At 44.5% G+C, this 18,809-nt stretch overlaps 1 protein-coding gene across 8 annotated transcripts in view; it reads right to left on the minus strand.

Annotated features, from left to right (window-relative positions):
• CDH1 (cadherin 1) overlaps window positions 1-18,809 on the minus strand; it is a 91,351-nt gene that overhangs the window by 30,934 nt on the left and 41,608 nt on the right. For 7 of the 8 annotated variants that reach the window (XR_004973652.1, XM_036346378.1, XM_036346382.1 and 4 more), the window contains exons 3-8: window positions 10,880-11,139; window positions 6,906-7,049; window positions 6,628-6,783; window positions 5,739-5,883; window positions 3,941-4,116; window positions 3,554-3,676 (exon numbers count right to left, since the gene is read on the minus strand). Coding sequence is in view for 7 of the 8 variants with exons in the window: in XM_036346378.1 (XP_036202271.1) it covers window positions 3,554-3,676; window positions 3,941-4,116; window positions 5,739-5,883; window positions 6,628-6,783; window positions 6,906-7,049; window positions 10,880-11,139 (1,004 nt within the window). In the remaining variant the exon portion in view is untranslated. The remainder of the gene's footprint in view (window positions 1-3,553; window positions 3,677-3,940; window positions 4,117-5,738; window positions 5,884-6,627; window positions 6,784-6,905; window positions 7,050-10,879; window positions 11,140-18,809) is intronic. The other variant, XM_036346381.1, reaches the window with a different exon arrangement.

Raw genomic sequence — 18,809 nt, forward strand, 5'->3', positions numbered from 1 at the left:
CAGCAATTTGGTACCATCTCACACCTGTCAGAATGGCTATCATCAACAAATCAACAAATAACAGTGCTGGTGAAGATGAGGAGAAAAAGGAACCTTCTTGTACTGCTGGTGGGAACGTGGACTGGTGCAGCCACTGTGGAAAATAATACGGAATTTTCTAAAAAAAAATTAAAAATGGAACTTCCATTTGACCCAGTAATCTCACTTCTAGGAATATATCCCAAGAAAACAGAAACACCAATCAGAAAGGATATATGCACCCCTATGTTCATGGCAGCACAATTTACAATTACAATAGCTAAGATTTGGAGACAGCCTAAATGCCCATCAGCAGATGAGTGGAATAGAAAACTGTGGTACATCTACACAGTGGAATACTTTGCTGCTGTAAAAAAAAAAGGAATTCTTACCATTTGTAACAGCATGGATGGAACTGGAGAGTATTATGTTAAGCGAAGTAAGCCAGTCAGAATGATAAGTATCACATGACCTCACTCATTTGTGGAATATAATGAACAACATAAACTGATGAACAAAAATAGAACCAGAGACATAGAAACATCGAACAGACTGTCCAACCCAAGAGGGAAGGCGCGGGGTGAGGGAGTAAGAGATCAACCAAAGGACTTGTATGCAAGCATGAGCATAACCAATGGACTCAGACAGGAGGGGATGAGGGCATGAGCTGGGGGGTGGGAGCAGCCGGGAGAGGTCAATGGGGGAAAAAGGAGACTCATGTAATACTTTAAAAAATAAGAATTTAAATTAAAAAAAAATTTTTTTAAAAACCATAATGAGATAATTCACAGGAGATAATGCAGGCCAAACAGGCCAACCTATCCAGTCAGCATCTCCATCTTTGTGGGGGCAGCGAGTGGTTTTAAATTTTAAAATTCTTTTTTTTTTTTTTTAAAAATATATTTTATTGATTTTTTACAGAGAGGAAGGGAGAGAGATAGAGAGTTAGAAACATCGATGAGAGAGAAACATCGATCAGCTGCCTCCTGCACATCTCCTACTGGGGATATGCCCGCAACCCAGGTACATGCCCTTGACCGGAATCGAACCTGGGACCTTTCAGTCCGCAGGCCGGCGCTCTATCCACTGAGCCAAACCGGTTTCGGCTTAAAATTCTTTTAAAATATATTTTTAGTGATTTCAGAGAAAAAAAGGGTGAGGGAAAGAAATAGAAACATCAATGATGAGACAGAATCATTGATCAACTGCCTCTTGCATACCCCATACTTGGGATCAAGCCCAAAACCAGGGCATGTGCCCTGACCAGTAATCAAACTGTGACTTTCTGGTTCTTAGGTCTATGCTCAAACACTGAGCCACACTGGTCGGGAAATAACAAAATTAACAGCCAAAACAAAACACAACGAACCCCTTTGCCAAAATAAAGATGATCTCTTTTGATATTTCCTAGTGTCCAGAGTTCAAGTAATCATTATGCATGCCCGATGATAGGTTTGTGAGTTTGATGTTTTTTATAAGTATTTTAAGCCCATAATGTCACACCTCGCATAGTTTTTCAGTTCTATTTTTCAATTCCAGCTTACATTCAATAATATTTTGTATTAGTTTCAGGTGTACAGCACAGTGGTTAGACAATCATATACCTTACAAATCGCACCTGTCATTTTTAAAAGAACATTATACTCCAATGATTTTATATCAGAGCTTTTTCAACAGTGAGATATTCTAGTATTTTAATTTCCTTTTCTTAATTTTTTTCCCTAAAGTTATAGGTCCCTAAAGTGGAGTTATCAGTCAAAATCAGTAAGTTTGGGGAACTGATACTAAGAACTACTTTGTGATCAATACAAATCCCTTAACTCTCACTTGATTTGATTACCAGTTAGGGCACAAGCCCTGGTTGCGAGCTCAATCGCCAGTGTGGATTCTGCAGGAGGCAGCTGATTGATGATTCTCTTTGATCATTGATGTTTCTATCTCTCTCTCCTGCTCCCTCCCTTTCTGAAATCTATATATATATATATATATATATATATATATATATATATATATATATATCTCCATATATATTTTTTATTTTTAAATCGCTTACTCGCATGGTGTAATTTTGTCTATATGATGTTCATTTGTTCTAACAGAAGCTGCTGGGATGAGAACCAAAAACACCCTTTGAGATTTATATTGAACAGTTTCCATGTGCAACAATGATAACGTTATGCACACAAAGGGATATAAGAGTGTGGATGATGGAAGAGAAAAAATCTTCCAAATTGTCCAAGAGTTTTAAAGTGATTATTGGTAACATGGTCAAGGTTCCAGAGGACAATTCTGTCTCCCACTGTCTACATAGTCCCTGGTCATGGTTTGCCCAGTATGATTCAAGACCTATATCCTGCTTTCTAAAATTTCACTCAAAATGGACAAGAAAAACATGAGAGGTGACCAGATAGCATCACATCCTTCCCAATTGTGCATACTTGTCACACACAAACACACACACACACACACTCACACACACACACACACACACTCACTCACACACATCATCTGCACCCTCACATTACCTCCTAGAGAAGCAGTCCTGCCTGGGTCAAGGGCAGGCTCTGGAGCCAGCTGCCTGGCTTTGAATTCTCACTATGGCATTTCCATCTCCTGGGCAGATTATTTAACGTCTGTGCCCCGGTTTCCTAATGTCTAAGAATGGGTTAATATTGGTACCTACACCTTATAAGGTTCCTGGGAGAAATAAATGAGATATTAATGCCTGAACATAGTACGGGCTCCATAAATGACAATGATGGAGAGGATGGTTGAACTGGTTGAAAAACTCTGAGTTATGGTTTTAATGAAGTCAAGTTTGGGACTTGACCCCAGCACAGAACCAAGCACAAACCCGACTGTCAATACTGTAGCCTAAGCATAACCACCACCATCTTGCACCGCCATGGTGGCGACCGGCACTGATGAGGGCACACAGTCACTTGCTCCACTGAAGAGGAAGACAAAGGCCATGCCTTGCTGACATCAGGATTACAGAATATTTTCAGAGAATGAGAACAAATGACGATGAGCACTGTGCTGGCAAAACATAACATTAACGTCTTCATGTGTAAAATGAGAGGGAACCATGCCTAAGCATACTGGACATGGAATTCGTCCCTCAGAAAAAAGGAGACACTAGATTGAGAAAACCCACCAAGAAAGAGAAAGACCTGCAAAGTCAGATATAAACTTATTCTCCCACTGCCCAAGCCCCCACTTTAGTTGGCTATAATTAACAAATAAAAATAGTGCCTGGTATAAACTCAGAAAATGTTTGCTCAATGAATAAACAGAACCTGGTAAGACTTGCTACCAAGATGCTCAACACAAGGACATGGATTCAATAACTGCTTTTGGCCGCTTCACAAAATTCTGCGAAGAGGCACGAGACAGACAACAGCCACCCCGATCTGTCTGCTTCTTAGTCTAAAGTTCACTAGTCTGGGGAAAGCTTTCAAGGGCTTCACGCAGGAGCAGTTGTAAAGCGACAAAGGACCTTTCTTTGGAAACCATCAAGGAGTTGCAGAATTACCGTGGTGGGCTCAAATTCCGGAGGGTTGATGTCAAGGACCGTGATCACAGCTTTTGCAGTTGTGCGTAAGCCGTCACCTTGAAGGTCAGCAGCTTCAACCACCAGGGTGTACTTGGGAAACTTCTGCAGAGATCGAACACACCCAAGTTAGGAACCACAGCCACATCAGCCCAGCCCATAGCATAGACACAGATATTTTATCATCTGCTTAAATGCCGGCCTAGCAGCCTGTCCCCTAGGCACAAAACCTCTGCACACATGTTTGGATGCAAAGCTCAGACCATGACCATGTAAGTGACAACTGGCCTCAGCGGAGTTGTAAGTTGTCCATGGATTTAGCTAATGTGCATTTGCCCACAACACCCTCTGGATCTCTTCCCCACTAACCTCACGGTCCAGCCCAGTCGTGAGCACACTGATGACTCCTGTGTCCTTGTTGATGGTGAACATTTGCTCATGAGGCTGATTAGGCTCTTGGCTGATGATCCTGTAAGCGATGGCAGCGTTGTAGGTGTTCACTTCGTCGTCCGCGTCTGTGGCTGTCACCTGCATCACGGAGGTTCCTGGAAGCACCGAAGGAGAGGAAGACAGTCAAGCTGCACTTCAGGGTCTGGTCAGTACTGCTCAACTCAACTCTGTCCAGAGCGTTAAAGGCTGGGCCCCAGGGACACACCATGTCATGGCTCTTCTGAATGCTAATTGCCAAATGTCTTACCAAAGTACTAGAGGAGGAAGGAAGACTTCCACCAGATGAGCAGTGTTCCAAGACATTTTGGGTGAGGGTGGATATGAGGGGGAGATGGGAAATAGGGATACGGTTAAACTAAAACATTTTGCATGACTCTTATACTGAGTGAATAGCCTGAAAAATAGAAAGATCCCAAGATTTTCACAATTGGCTTCTTGGCCACAGCTTCACATGAGGGCATGGGTCCTTTGAGTTCATTGCCTTCAAGGTGGGAGAAAATATTTATAACACAAGTGACTGACAGGACTAGTTCCTAGGACACCTAAATAACTCGAAGAGTTTATAGGAAAAAGACAAATAGTCCAAAGGAATACAAGGGCAAAAGACTTGAATAGAATAAACAAGTTGTCAAGAAGAAACTCAAGAGTTTCCGGTGTGGCTCCATGGTTGTGTATCAACCCAGAAGCCAAGAAGTTGCTGTTTCGATTCCTGGTCAGGGTACCTGATGGGGGCTGGAGTTGGTCCCCAGTGGCTTTGCACAAGAGACAGCCAATCGATGATGTTTCTCTCTCATCAAAGTTTCTAATTCTCTATCCCTCTCCCTTTTTCTCTCTCTCAAAAAAAATCAATGAAAGCATTAAAAAAAGAAAAAGAAAAAGAAGAATCTTAAATGGTCAAAAAACATGTAAGAATCTTAGCCAGCCAAACTGGTTTGGCTCAATGGATAGAGCATCGGCCTACGGACTGAAGGGTCCCAGGTTCGATTCCGGTCAAGGGCATGTTCCTTGGTTGTGGGCACATCCCCTGTAAGGGGTGTGCAGGAGGCAGCTGATCGATTTCTCTCATTGATGTTTCTAACTCTCTATCCCTCTCCCTTCTTCTCTGTAAAAAAATCAATAAAATATATTAAAAAAAAAAAAGAATCTTAGCTGGTTAATAATTAGAGAAATGCAACTTTAAATTGAACTGAGATATCATTACACATTTACTAAAGTTAAAAAAAATCTAATTAATTCCAGGATATACATTGTACATGGAAGTGCAAATTGGTACAGCCACCTTGGAAAACAGTATCACCATGTAAAAAACAAGCAAAACTAAAAAAATTTTATCTAGGGTCAAATACACACATGGAGGAGGACAAATTAAAAAAAAAGAGGGGGTGGGGAAAGAATTATTACAACGGTCAGGGCAGTGTCTACCGCTATGGGAAAGAGAAAAAAAATGTCATGAGGAAAATTGTGTGAGGGGCTAAAACTACTAGCAAGGTTCTGCTTAGTGAGTGAATGTTGTTGTTAAACTGCTCCAACTATATACACATTTTTACAGGTTGGTAGGTATATGCATGCAGGCACACGCACACACACACACACACACTCACACAGTAGTTTTCAAAAAAGTTCTGTCTACAAAAACAGCCTGACCCCAAACCCCAGCCCCAACACAGTGGGGTCCAGAGAACCTAAGCATCTTTCTGGATATCTGGCTCCTCCTTACCTGGGAGAGCACCTTCCACGACAGACCCCTCAAAGACCGCCTGGGTGAACTCAGGCCTGTTGTCATTCTGATCTGTCACTGTGATCACAATCTCCATCGGATCCTCAACTGCATTCCCGTTGGAAGACACAGCGTGAGACAAGAGCTGCAAGAGCCAAGGGAGGGTTACTTGGACCCCAAGGGGAAAAGAAGTGGGAGAAGTGGCCCGACCAGAGAGTGGGCTCCACGTGGTGTCCCCTCCTTCCCACTCTCTGAGACCCGAGTGCATGGACACCTGCAGCAGAGCCCTTTTCTCACACACGTGCTGCTGCTCCAATGAGGTCAGCACACTGGCTGAGAGCATGACATGTGAAGACCTGAGGGCTGGAGGACACACCCACCAGGTCAGAGCTCCCATTCACTACACGAAGGCTAGGCAGTCAGGCCCAGCAGATAAAGGGGGAAGCCTAACACTCTGACTTCTTCCAAGCAGGGTAAAATTAGCCCTGGCCACTCCAGGCTAGTGTGTCCTCCGGATTTTTCTGCATTTGGCATCAATACATTACTTCCCAGTTGCCCTCAGCTCACTCTGCTACCAGGCCCAGATGGTTTTTGCTCTCCAACATCATCACTGGCCTCTACTTTTAGTTCCAAGAATAGGCTGATATCTGGGGTCTAAAGTTATGCATGACGCATAAGGACTCTCCCCGCTTTATTCCTAACAAAAAAAGTAATTTAACAACCCCCATATCCAGGTTCTCCCGTCATTTCTCTTTATCAATAGGTCTCAAAGTGGCAAATTAAGCCCCTCATACATCCAGAGTCTCGAATCTAGGGATCCTAATCCGTTAACCAAACAATTTGGGAAAGATGGGACCCCATCATTAATAAGCACCTAAGAGATACTCACTGTGTACTGGGCAATTGCTTCTCTATCCAGAGGCTGCGTCACCTTGAGCCATCCTGTCTCCCTTTCAACAATAAACACATGGATGGGGGGTGCGTCAGCTCCTGGGCCAGTGATGCTGTAGAAAACCCGTGTCTCTTTGTCTCTACTAGACTTGATCTGGAGACAAAACAGACACAGAATTAGCAAGGGAGGGTCCTTACATTTGGTCTTTCTCCTTCCTCTCCTTGGTGCTTCTCTGCCAAATTCCTCCCAAAGAAATAGAGAACACCCCTCTCTACCTGGACCAGATTCTTAGGAAATGGCCCTCTGTCATTTTCTGGGCAGCTGATGGGAGGGATAACCCAGTCTCTCTTCTGTCTTCTGAGGCCATGGTGGGAGTCAGGAAATGTGAGCATTTCCGTCCGTGCTTCAGGGAGAGAGTCCTAAAAGGAAAAGAGATGAAAAACATAATGAGATAATTCTTGAGAAATAATGCCGACCAAACAGTCCAATCTATCCAGTCAGCATCTCCATCCTTATGGGGGCAGCGAGTGGTTTTAGTTAATAACAAAATTAACAGCCAAAACAAAACCCAATGAACCCCTTTGCCATAGTAACATGTTCTCTTTTGATCTTTCTTAGTGTCCAGAGTTTAATCATTATACATGCACGATGATAGGTTTGTGGGTTTGATGTTATTTTGTAAGTATATTAAGTCTACAATGTCACACCTGTCAAGTTTTTTAAATTTTATTTTTCCATTCCAGCTTACAGTCAATATTATTTTGTACTAGAGGCCCCATGCACAAAATTCGTGCAAGAGTAGGCCTTCCTTCCCCTGGCTGCTGGCACCGGTTTCCCTCTGGCACCCAGGACCCGGGCTTCCCTCGCAGCCCCAGCTTTGTTGGGAAGGTCCTTTGGAAGGACGTCTGGCCTAATTAGCATATATATATATCACATTTCACACCTGTTATTTTTAATAGAACAGTATGCTCCAATGATTTTGTATCAGAGCTTTTTCAACAACTGGATATCCTGGGGTTTTAATTTCTTTTCCTTTATATTTTTCCTAGGGTTATAGGTCCCCAAGTAGAGTTATGAGCCAAAATCAGTAAGTTTTGGGAACTGGTACTAAGAACTACTTTGTAATCAATAAAAATCCCTTACTCATGTGGTGTCATTATATCTGCAAGGTGTCCATTTGTTCTAACAGAAGCTACTGGGATGAAAACCAAAACTATCCTTTGAGTCTTGTATTGAACATTTTTCACGTGCGATAATGATAATGTTATGCACACACAGGGAAATAAGATAGTGGATAATGGAAGGGAAAAAAATCTTCCAAATTGTCTAAGTGTTTTAAAGTGATCAGTGGTAACACGGTCAAAGTTCCAGAGGACAATCCCATCCCCCACCATCTATAAAGTCATTGGTCACTGTTTGCCCGGTGTGATTCAAGCCCTAGTTTCTGTGTTGTTGTTTTTAAATTTCACTCAAAATGCACAAGACAAACATGAGATGTGACCAAATATCACCTCAAAATCCTTCCCAATTCTGCATACTTCACACACACACACACACACACACACACACATCATCTCACCCTCACATTCAGCTCCTAGAGAAGCAGTCCTGCCTGGGTCAAGGGCAGGCTCTGGAGCCAGCTGCCTGGCTTTGAATTTTTACTATGGCACTTCCATCTCCTGGGCAGATTATTTAATTTCTCCCAGTTTCCTAATGTCTAAGAATGGGTTAATATTGGTACCTATACCTCATAAGGTTCCTGGGAGAAATAAATGAGATATTAATGCCTGAACATAGTACGGGCTCCATAAATGACAATGATGGAGAGGATGGTTGAACTGGTTGAAAAACTCTGAGTTATGGCTTTAATGAAGCCAAGTTTGGGACTTGACCCCAGCACAGAACCAAGCACAAACCTGACTGTCAATACTGTAGCCTAAGCATAAACACCACCATCTTGCACCACCATGGTGGCGACCGGCACTGATGAGGGCACACAGTCACTTGCTCCACTGAAGAGGAAGACAAAGGCCATGCCTTGCTGACATCAGGATTACAGAATATTTTCAGAGAATGAGAACAAATGACGATGAGCACTGTGCTGGCAAAACATAACATTAATGTCTTCATGTGTAAAATGAGAGGGAACCATGCCTAAGCATACTGGACATGGAATTCGTCCCTCAGAAAAAAGGAGACACTAGATTGAGAAAACCCACAAGAAAGAGAAAGACCTGCAAAATCAGATCTATTCTTATTTCCCCCCACCAGCTTTATTTAGGTATAGTTGACAAATTTATGTATATTTAGTGTGTACACGGTGATGTTTTAATCCTATATAATAAAAGAGTAATATGCCAGTCAACCGAACGGCGAATGACCGGTCACTATGACGTGCACTGACCACCAGGGGGCAGACACTTAATACAGGAGCTGCCCCCTGGTGGTCAGTGCCCTCCCACAGGGGGTGCGCCGCTCAGCCAGAAGCCGGGCTCACGGCTGGTGAGCACAGTGGTGGTGAGAGGAGCCTCTCCCGCCTCCCTGGAAGTGCTAAGGGTGTCCAACTGACGGCTTAGGCCCCCTCCACAAAGGCTTCTAAGGAGGCAGCCAGACAAGTAAGCGATGCATCTTGCTACCTCCTCCCTTTCTTCTTGTCACCTGGAATAAAGCTGTGACTGCTAGAGCTCTAGCAGCCCTCTTGGATCATGAGGTGTCCTTGAGGCTTGAAGCCATGTACTGTGGATGACAGAACAGAAAGGAAAGGAGGGACCTGGGCTCCGGATGGCCGTGGGCTCTCCATACCAGCCACAATTTACCTTTACCTTGGATTTCCTTCACTGGAAAGGGAAATACTGTATTTTGAGTAAGCCACTGTGATTTGTGTTTTTCTATAACATGTATTTGAACCTAGTCGCAGTCAGCAGACATGGAGGCAGAGGCAAAGTTGGCAAAGGTGGGGAGGAAAGGTTGAAAAAAACAAGTTTAAAACTGTCTTTGGTCCTAAGAGGCTTTCAGGCATAGCTGCCCAGCGAGAACCCACCGTGCTGAACTTACATGAATGACAGAGTCCATTGAGGACTTGAGTTCAGGGACCTATGTTAATATAATTCTGCCAAGTCCCTCAATTTTCTGGCCGGTCCAGTTACACCGGGATGATAAATTTCAATCTGTCAGGACTGTCAAGTCCCCTGAATCTCAGGAGTCTTTGGAGAGAAGACCAGGAGCCAGCCGGAGAGGCCCTGGCATGTAGAACCTGCTCCACATTTCCAAGGCGGTAGCAGAATGCAACTAGAATGCTCCCCAGAGAGACGTTTTGGTAGGAAGCGCCATGGGAGCACTTTAGAAACTGCCAAAGGCATTTGGCTCTGGCTAACAATTCCCAGAAACATTCTTGCCAAGGACATGGACAGGCAAGGACCTGGACAGGCATACGTCCTTCCATTCATGGTTGGTCCACCTGTTTGTCCACTGAATAGTTACTGGCCTCCTGGTATGTGCCAGACGGAGGGCCAGGCACTGCCATAAAATGGGGAAGGATCTTGTGTAGATTACAATCCAATGAGGCAAAGGCTTCCCACTGACTCTTCCCTTTCTTTGCCAAGACCCTCTCCACTAGCAACACAAAGAGCAAATGATGAGAGTATTGACCTCTTGCTCATCCTTCCTCCAGGAAAGGAGTGATAAGGACAGTTCACAATTACTGAGTACTTATTATATGCTGAGCGTGGTTCTAGCATTTCACGTGTATTAACCCATGCAGTCATTATCATCTCCATTTTACAGATAAGGACATTCAAGCGCCAACAGATTAAATAACACACCCCTCCCACGTTTACTCAGGTAGTAAATTCAATCCCAGACAAGTCCATGCCCTTATCCACACTATTCTACTCAACCTGCAGAAATAAAGATAATGGCATCTTGCCACCATTTCACCTAAACCCTCTCTACCCAAAAGCAAAAAAAAAAAAAAAAAAGTTAGTTCAGTTAGACCGATGGTTCTCAACTGGGGACTATTTTGTTCCCCAGGGGACACTGGCAGTGTCTGGAGACACTTTGGTTGTCACAGCTTTGGGGTGCAATTAGCAACTAATGGGTGAAGACATGGGATGCTGATAGCATACAGTGCATAGGATGCAGCACAACAAAAGATTACCCAGCCCCAAGTCTGCATGGTGCCAAGTAGCGAACCCCACCTTAGGAAGCAGACTAAAACAATAGTGAACGCTTAAGAAACACTGCAACATACATGGTGGTGGTGGTGGTGGTGGTGCTGGTGGTGGTGGTGCTGGTGATGCTGGCGGTGGTCGTGCACTGCTGCCTTCAGGGTCACTTTGGTGGAGAGCTTCTTGCGGGCGGAGTCCCAGGCATGAACATGGAAACTCATCTCTGGATTATGTAGCTGTAAAGGCCGTTTGACCATCAGCACCCCATCCGTGCCCACTCTGAATCTGGTGTCATCAGAAACATAGACGGTCCTTGGTTGGCCGGTGCATCCCTCAAAACTCACTGTGGGGCATAAATAACAGCGATTAAGAAATGGGAAGATTTAAAAACATGCGCATTCCTTCTCTAAAAAGCAAACTGGACTCACCTACCAAAAGCCTAAGGCACACAAATTAAGCACAAGCAAAACAAACCATCGTCTGGTGACAGGACCGCAAAGACAGAGCAGTTGATAGCATCATCCTGCTCTTCACAGTTAGAGGGCGACTGCTTCCCGTGGTCTGCTTTTTTTCTCATCTCCTTGTAAAGTGAAACAAGTAACCTGTCTAGCAAGTAACTTCTGCTTTCGATAACAATGAAAAGGGGCTTCTCCTTTTCAAATACTCTCCACAATATGGAAACAGCCCCCTAAAGTAATGGAAACAGAACATCTTTGAAGTCAAAAGCTAGAGAGCATGGTACAGTCAGATACTGTGGAGAGACCACAGAAATAATACAACTCCCTACTAAGGTTGTTTTAAGATGCACAGAACAGTGTCTGGCACAGAAACACTATATAAAATTTAAATACTATACTTAATTTTTTAAATAAAAAAATTAAAAATATATATATAGCTTTGATTAATAATTTATCCAACCCCTGTGAGTATCCCACAAAAGACACTGAGGACAGCAGGTATTTACTGAGTGCTGATCGTATGCTTATTATCTGAGACACTGAGAGGCCATTCCTGCTTGCAGGAGGCAGAGGAGAAACTGCTCACCGTCGGCTGGGGAGTCATAGGACTCTTCGACCTGATCATCCAGGAGGAAAGTCAAAGGCAAAAGGCAGAGGACAACTTGGGTGAGGGAACTTACGACCAACTGCTTAAAGACAAACCTCGTTTTTTAAAAATGTAGTTGCCCTGGCTGGATGGCTCCGTTGACTGGAGCATCATCCCATACACCAGAAAGGGTTGTGGATTCAATTCCCAGTCAAGGTACATACCTAGGTTTCAGGTTAGATTGCCGGTTAGGGTATGTCCGGGAGGCAACCGATCGATGTTTTTTCTCTCATATCAATGTTTCTCTCTCCCTCTCAAATCAATAAACATATCCTCAGGTGAGAATTTTTTTTAATTATTTAAAAACTTTAGTTATGAAGGTATTAATGCTCGAAAGTGGAGGAGCTGTGGTGAAAACCTCGCTAAACCTCAGAGTTCCAAGGGACTCATTCATCAGGTCCCCAACTGTGAACACGACAGCCAAGACACCCGCTCTCTTTGAGCTTATCTATTGTGGAGGAGACGGACAAATACCAAAACCAAAAATCGCAGATAGTGATCAATGCCGGTGGCTAGAAAGGAATTAAAGAGGGTACTACAAGAATGACAGCGGGGCAGGGAGTTTGGGAAAAGCACAACTTATATTGGATGGTGAGGGCAGACCTCTCTGAGGCAGAGGCATCTGAGCTGAGGCCTAAAGGAACCAGATTTCTATCATCCCTGGATTCTAGCTACGGGGCAAAATCATCCTTTAAAAAATAGCTAAGGCCCCAAGCAAAAAGTTCTTGCAGAAAACACAGCTCAAGAGCCTTCCAGGCAGAGGGAACCGTAGATAAAACACTTCAAACAGTTCGTCCTGGGAAACTCAAGCTGGCCTGTTTTCCTCCCATTCAGATAATTGCCCCTCATTCCTCCATTGGAATTTCTATTGTGTCTAAGTGACCTTTTATTAAATTCCTGCTTTTGTGCCTATTTTACACAGCTAGACACCTCTCCATTCATGAGGACCAGGTCTCTGCCAGAAAGCCCTAAAAAAAGCCACCATGACGCCTGAGCTGCAGTTTTCACTTCTTCCACCAGGGGCCACCCTTGCAAATGTTTTTGAAGCCAACAGCCCCACCCTTGCCGGAGAAAATAAAACCATGTTTGGGGGGGGAGGGTAAGTACCACGAATACCCCCCCATTTTGAAGATGAAAAAACTGAGACTCAGAGAGGTTAAGAAATGTACCTGACATTCTATGATTACTTTACACTGGAACTGGGACTACCCCTCAGCATGATGTCTCATGGTTGGCACTCCCTCACCCTGGAGAGAACTTTTTGCTTGGGGCATTAGCTATTTTTAAAGGATGATTTTGCCCCATAGCTAGAATCCAGGGATGACAGAAATCTGAGGCCAACTCATGCAGTAGTTGGGAGTCTACTACCTGGCAAATAAGGCTGCAATAAATGACAGGAGGGCAGAGGGGGGATGGCGACATGAAGAAAGGACTGGTCTGATTCTTGGCTGGATTATAAACCCAAGTTCTGCCATGTTCTTGCTGAGTGAGTGGCCTCAGCAAACAAAATGCTCAACCTCCCTGCGCGTCGGTTTTTCTCACTGGAACATGAAGAATACCACCACTGACCAAGCCCTCCTCTTCAGGGTTTTGTGAAGATGAGCCATGCCAGTGAATGTGAATCACATTTTGAAAGCAAAAGGACAATGCAAGTCAAAGGAGATTTGTATTTCTTTGCATACAAGCTAGAAGACAAGTATTTGCTAAATGGACAGATGAACCCTAAAATAACAACAGAAGCCAAGAAGAAAAACAAAGTCTTTTTTTAAAAATAGGTTTTTTTAAAGATATTTTACTGATTTTTAGAGAAAAGGGAAGGAAGAAGGAGAGAAACATGGATGTGAGAGGAAAACATCAATTGGCTGCCGCCTGCACACCTCCTGCCAGGGATCAAGCCCATAGCCTGGGGATCGAACCAGCAACCTTTTGGTGCACAGGGTAACGCCCAACCAACTGAGCAACACCAGCAAGGGCAAAAATGCAGTCTGTCAAAGGATGGGCAGACACCTTCCTGTAAGTCTAAAACAGAAATTCCTTTTTAAACTAGCAAAACAAGATATTTTTCAAATAACTGTCCCTCAGTTCCCTCCAACAGAAATACTGGGGCAACTGGACTGTGTGGGGGCTTGTCACATCACCAGGGAACAAGACTGCCTTGGTTTATCACACTGCATTCCTTCAGCCAGCCAGCTCCAGTCTGGGTAGCGAAAGTTGGGACAAGCATGATTGGACTTGCCAAGGGTGGCGGCCTGAAAAAATGAAAATGGCTTTGCACATAACTTGATGCAAGGCGTTTAACCTGCTTTGGGGCGTCTCATCTTAATGGAAGCCTCACCCTTAGGGAAGTGACAGAAGAAGTGTGGCCACCAGGCAGCCCCAACCTGAATTTCTAGGAGGTGCTCATTAAGGGTCATTACCTTTCCTGGCAAGCTGATCCTCTAGGCTGATAAGCCAGAAATTATAGGACAGACCAGGGGGATCTCCAGATCTGGGAAAGCTCTGGGAAGCTTACTTCAAACCTGGCCAGGGCTGGCCAGTGACAAGGAGCCACAGTGAGCGTAAGGCCAGCATGGGGGAGAGAAGAATGGCAAACTGTTGGAACGAGAGGATGAGTACATGGGAATTGGACATAAGTGAACATTTTCACAATAAAAAGAAATAAAGCCAGCAAGGAACTAACTATTCTTTTAAGCCAGGATCTCTTCCTCCTTTCTTAAACCGGTCATTTGGTCACTTGGTCTAAAAAACAAATCCCAATGACAAGAGCCAAGAACCCAATTTTAAGGGGAAAATCTTTTCACCACCATAACGTTATCATCACCATCAAAAACTACAACCTCAACTAATCAATTCTACTACATTTAAGCAATTTTTAAACATTTTTAATATATTTCTATTGATTTCAGAGAGGAAGGGAGAGGGAGAGATAGAGACATCAGTGATTAGGGAGAATCATTGATTGGCTACCTCCTGCATGCCCCCTACTGGGGATCGAGTCTGCAACCGAGGCCTGTGCCCTGACCAGGAATCAAACTGTGATCCCTGGCTCATAGGTCGATGCTCAACCACTGAGCCACACCAGCCAGGCAACTTTTAAATATTTCTAACATGTATAAAACATTGTGTCCAGCTCTATTCTAAGCACTTTACTAATATTTATCCCAGAACTCTACGAGGTTGGCACTATCAATGTTGCCTTTTCAAGATGGGAAAATTGAGGCAGCTAGTTAAGTAGGAGAGGTAGGACTGGAACCCAGACAGCCTGGGAGTTCATGACCCTAACCCAGTGATGGTGAACCTTTTGAGCTCGGCGTGTCAGCATTTTGAAAAACCCTAACTTAACTCTGGTGCCGTGTCACATATAGAAATTTTTTGATATTTGCAACCATAGTAAAGCAAAGGCTTATATTTTTGATATTTATTTTATATATTTAAATGCCATTTAACAAAGAAAAATCAACCAAAAAAATGAGTTCGCGTGTCACCTCTGACAAGCGTGTCATAGGTTTACCATCACTGCCCTAACCACAATCGGAATATTTAAGAAAAAGACATTCCAAGTCAGTATGGAATTCTATACACCAGGTGGTTAACAATAATCTGGGTGGAGACAGGTAGGGGGAAGACTAGAAGAAGTGTGGTAGCAGGAGGGGTAGGAGGCAGTTTTCTTTTCGTTAAACATATTTTCCTTGCACATCTTTATATTATATTAGAGGCCTGGTGCCTGGATTTGTGCACCAGTGGGGTCCCTCGGCCTGACCTGCGCCCTCTCGCAATCCAGGACCCCTCAGGGGACGTTGGAGAGCCGGCCAAGGGACCCCACCAGTACACAATCGGGGCCGGGGCGGGACTGCAGGAGGGCTCCAGGGTGTGTCCAGCCCATCTTGCCCAGTCCTGATCAGCTGGACCCCAGCAGCAAGCTAACCTACTGGTTGGAGCATCTGCCCCCTGGTGGTCAGTGCACATCATAGCGACTGAACGAATGGTCAAACAAACGGTTGGACACTTAGCATATTAGGCTTTTATTATATAGGACTGCATGTCACAATTACAATGAATTACTTTTTAAAACAACAAAAATAAAAGTGACTTTTCTTGATTTGTATTGATTTCAGAGAGGAAGAGAGAGGTAGAAATATCAATGATGAGAGGGAATCATTGATCAGCTGCCTCCTGCACACCCCACATTGGAATTGAGCTCACAACCCAGGCATGTGCCCTGACCAGGAATCGAGCCGTGATCCCCTGGGGTTCATAGATCAACGCTCAACCACTGAGCCATGCCGGCCAGACAAAATGACTTTGACACGTTGTGATTTTGTGTGTTATTCATCCTGCAAGAGTCTCATTCTCTAGCTCATTTGGCGGAAGTAGCAGCTTTCACCAGAAGGCCCTGGAAGAGATGAGTGAAGTTGCAGTGCACATTCAACCCGTGACCAGCGCTGGGGCAGCCGCTGGGCGCTCAGCAGCATTCTCCGCTTCCAATTGCCATCCTGCCACAGAGCAGTCCAGCGTCAAGGATTCTTCTCCCGCCCCCGCCCAGCCCCGTAGCTGGAATGTGAGTGGGTAGGAACAAGACGGTCTGAAAAGCGTTTACATATCTCCAGGAGATGTTGAGATTCAAGGACAGGGGCCTGCTGTCAAAGCCAGCTAACTGTAGTTGAGTTTTTTGGTAACTATAACTCAAGACTGGGATACCCCAGTCGCTTAGAAGCAACTATTTGAAAGCAGCGTCTTCCCCACACCACACACAAAGGCGTGCATTATGGATTGTTTCCCTCCCATCGGAACGCATTTGCCACAGCTAACACCGAAGAAGAGGGCATTGAGCTTTCATTCAAGGACCATTTGAACTTGGGCGCTCAGCCTCAGGAAGAGAAAGTCACACACACAACTCGAGGGCTAGATCAGAGAGCCTCTGAGGCTCCTGGGGGTCACACGGCCATTGTATACCCCAAACCGAAGGCTTCGGTTTCTAACTTAGATAGAGAAGATGAAAGACAAGAAGTTTAGCCCAGCCACGGTGGCTCAGTGGTTGGGTGTCAACCTATAAACCAGGAGGTCACGGTCCGATTCCCTGTCAGGGTATATGCCGTGCTCAATCGTACAGGAGGCAGCCGATCAACGATTCTCTCTCATCATTGATGTTTCTATCTCTCTTCCTCCCTCTCCCTTCCTCTCTGAAATCAATAAAGATATATTTTTTTATTTTATCTTTTTAAAAATATATTTTTATTGATTTCAGAGAGGAAGTGAGAAAGGGGACAGAGGGATAGAAACATCAGTGATGAGAGAGAATCATTGATCAGCTGCCTCCCGCACGCCCCTTACTGGGGATCCAGCCTGCAACTCAGGCATGTGCCCTTGACCGGAATCGAACCCGGGACCCTTCAGTCCGCAGACCGACGCTCTATCCACTGAGCCAAACCAGCCAGGGTTAGATATATTTTTTAAAAAGACAAGACGTTTAACCTGATGAATGAAAGGAATCCTGGGAAGACAGACGCAGATCACTTAGCTAGGCAAGAGTTTGTTTTTGCTGATTAGGAACGGTGTTTCAAACTCCAACCACAAAGCCACAATTCTCCATAGCTACCACTGCCTATACAATTCCTTCATAGGTTCCATTTTCTTTGATGGCTCTGAGTGATTCTGGATCATTTTCCTTTGATGGTGTCCATGAAATTACTAACCTTTATGGGTTCACTGAACACTCATGCCCAGCAGAAAATGTCGTTTTTATGTTTAAAAAGTGGAAGGGAAAGCCTCCAGCTTGCCCACTCTCGGTGGTGCCGAGGAAAGTCAAGTTGCACCATGAAGACTGTCCTTTTAGCCCCAATGAGCCTCACATTATATGTGTCCATTTGCTACTGAGAACCGTGAACACAATGCCAGCCGACAGCCTTCCTAGACACAGGTGGCCTGGGCGGTCCTGCTTATAAATGAGGAAACTGAGGCTCTGAGAAGTGTCACTGAGGCCTGGCCAGGCCACACGGCCATCAAGTGGCAGAGCCTGTGGTCCGCCGCCACTATCGGGGCTTAACCACAGGCAGCCTCTTAGTACTGATGAGCCACTTTGCAAATTACTACTTGAATGGACCCCAGAGGTTAGTTCACACAAAAGAATAGGACAGGTGGAGAGTAGCTGGAATGTAACAGCAAAGTTTCCGTCTCCATCTTCCCCCTACACACACTCGCTCTCTCTCCTTGAACGAAGGCTGCTGTGCCTTGGAAATCCAGTTCCAAGCCTCAGAAAACATTAAGTCAGGACAGTGACAGTCAGAAGCCACGTGAAGGATAAAGTTTTGAAGGTCAGATTCAAGAATGTTCTCCTTGCCCAGCCGGTATGACTCAGTAGTTGAGCATTGACCTATAAACCAGGAGGGCACAGTTCAATTCCAGGTCTTGCAGGAGGCAGCCAATCAATGATACCCTCTCATCACTGACGTCTCTATCCCTCTCTCCTACTTCCTTCCTCTCTGAAATCAATTAAAAAAAAATTTTTTTTTAAAAGAATGTCCTCCTTTAAGTCACCATGTTACATTAGCTAAAATAAATCAGAATTCCTCTCATGAGCTAGCCTTAAACCCCAAACATTTTTCCAGGAGAGATAAGCAGCTTGGACCATCACGTAGCACAAGCATAACTTGAGTTGTGTGTCCACAAAGCCCGGGTGATGGGCTCTAGGGGTGTTGTTGCCGGGGGTGCCCATACCTGCTCAGATCTCCCTTGTTGACAGGGGACCCCAGAGATGGGAAGTTTACTCTCATGAAGCTCAGTGAGGTCTTTCTCCCAGCCTCCCAACATGTCTTTGCCCAGAACACATTTTTTTTTTTAAATATATATTTTATTGATTTTTTACAGAGAGGAAGGGAGAGAGAGATAGAGAGTTAGAAACATCGATGAGAG

Source organism: Myotis myotis, unplaced genomic scaffold (assembly GCF_014108235.1).
Source record: "Myotis myotis isolate mMyoMyo1 unplaced genomic scaffold, mMyoMyo1.p scaffold_m19_p_19, whole genome shotgun sequence".
NCBI classification, from domain to species: Eukaryota; Metazoa; Chordata; class Mammalia; order Chiroptera; family Vespertilionidae; genus Myotis; species Myotis myotis.